Source organism: Otolemur garnettii, unplaced genomic scaffold (assembly GCF_000181295.1).
Source record: "Otolemur garnettii isolate 467f Iridium unplaced genomic scaffold, OtoGar3 scaffold00044, whole genome shotgun sequence".
NCBI classification, from domain to species: Eukaryota; Metazoa; Chordata; class Mammalia; order Primates; family Galagidae; genus Otolemur; species Otolemur garnettii.
Genome location: NW_003852439.1, coordinates 8,695,169 through 8,696,730, shown reverse-complemented (window position 1 = coordinate 8,696,730; position 1,562 = coordinate 8,695,169). Strand labels below are relative to the sequence as shown.

At 43.0% G+C, this 1,562-nt stretch overlaps 1 protein-coding gene across 1 annotated transcript in view; it reads right to left on the bottom strand.

The window, feature by feature from the left end:
- LOC100948930 (ATP-binding cassette sub-family A member 17-like) overlaps positions 1–1,562 on the bottom strand; it is a 137,500-nt gene that overhangs the window by 26,072 nt on the left and 109,866 nt on the right. Inside the window, exon 18 of the mRNA XM_023513859.1 lies at positions 1,007–1,313. Coding sequence (XP_023369627.1) covers positions 1,007–1,313 — 307 coding nt within the window. The remainder of the gene's footprint in view (positions 1–1,006; positions 1,314–1,562) is intronic.

Sequence of the window (1,562 nt, the reverse complement as noted above, 5' to 3'; positions counted from 1 at the left end):
TGCAGCCATCATTGTTGTCTGGCGGGCCCGGGCCAGGGACTCGAACCCGCCACCCTAGGTGCATGTGGCTGGCGCCCCAGCTGCTTGAGCCACAGGCGCCGAGCCCAGTGTCTTTTTACTTTTTTGATCAACATATTTTAAGTGTGCCACAGAAGTTTATAGGTTCAAGAGTGACATGAGATAAAAAAGGTTGAAAAACACTGTTTCATAGACTTCCCCTCCCACTAGAGTTAAATCATAATTTTAGTTAAATCAATAATTAGCTTTGACATTCTTTGTTGTTGTTGAGACAGAGTCCCACCCTGTGCCCCGAGCAGAGTGCAATGGCATCATAGCTCACTGCAACCTCAGACTCAGGCTGTGGGCATTCCACTGCCTCGGCCTGCAGAAGGCATTGGGATTACAGGTGCTTGCTGCGGTGCCTGGGCTGGATTTTTCATGTTTTTAGGAACCAGGGTCTCACTCGTGCTCAGGCAAGTCACAAACTCCTGAGCTCAAGCAATTTTCCCTCCTCAGCCTCCCACAGTGCTGGGATACAGGCATGAGACACCATGCCCCTGGCAGCTTTGCTTTGACATTCTTATGACTAAGCAAAAATTATTTACATTTGAACCAAGTAGAATATTATGTTTCTTTGTGTGTGCAACTTTTCCTCCTGAAGTTAATAATGTCCCCTTTTCTTATTTGCATAGTCTTCTTTATAGCTATCACCAATCATCCACAAGCTCTCAATAGAAGTGTAAATCTCCTTTTAATACATTTAAACACATCAGATAATTTATCAACTGTATTTTTAGGATAGTTTCATCTCTACAAAGACACACAGTTGTTCTTATTTCTAGAAACTCTACCTTTCCTATCATTTGGGGTTTTAAAGATGTTTTTCTGGGACTTCTAGCTATTCAGTCTGACTTCGGAGAGCACCTCGTGCCCCAGATGGATACAGCTTTTCTACTAAGAATGGCAGGCTTTCTTCATGCCCCATCCTCCTGTGCTTGGTACTTACCCAGGACTTTTAGAGGAATCTGTCCTTCAGCCATGAGCATACTTGCAAAGCTTTCTGAAAGTCGAGGATCCAGCCTAGAATTCTGAGAAATGAAGAATGGAACAACAGTCTGACCATATGTTTTTAGGGTAAGCTCCAATGGGACATTTCTCATGCTTCTTGTTTTGAAGTTGAAGAACATGAGGCTTAATATAACGATCACTATAGGCAACAGGATCTGTATCGATAATATCAACATCCAGTTTCGCCAAGAATGTGTAACCTTTTTCAGAAACATGGCATAGAATTGTTGGCAGAAAAGTCTGTACTACAATAAAAATACATAAAAGGGAGACACAGCATTAACATAGTCACAGACAGAAGCTTTCAGGCAGTAGGCAGCCCCTGGCTTATGCCCAATAGCACTCCTTCCTAGTACCGCTAACTTAACTTTTCAATTATATTCACAATTTACTTCAAGTTAAAATTCTTTGAACTTAAGATCTGACTGATGGGCTCGGGGCCTGTGGCTCAAGTGGCTAAGGTGCCAGCCACATACACCTAAAGTGGCAGGTTC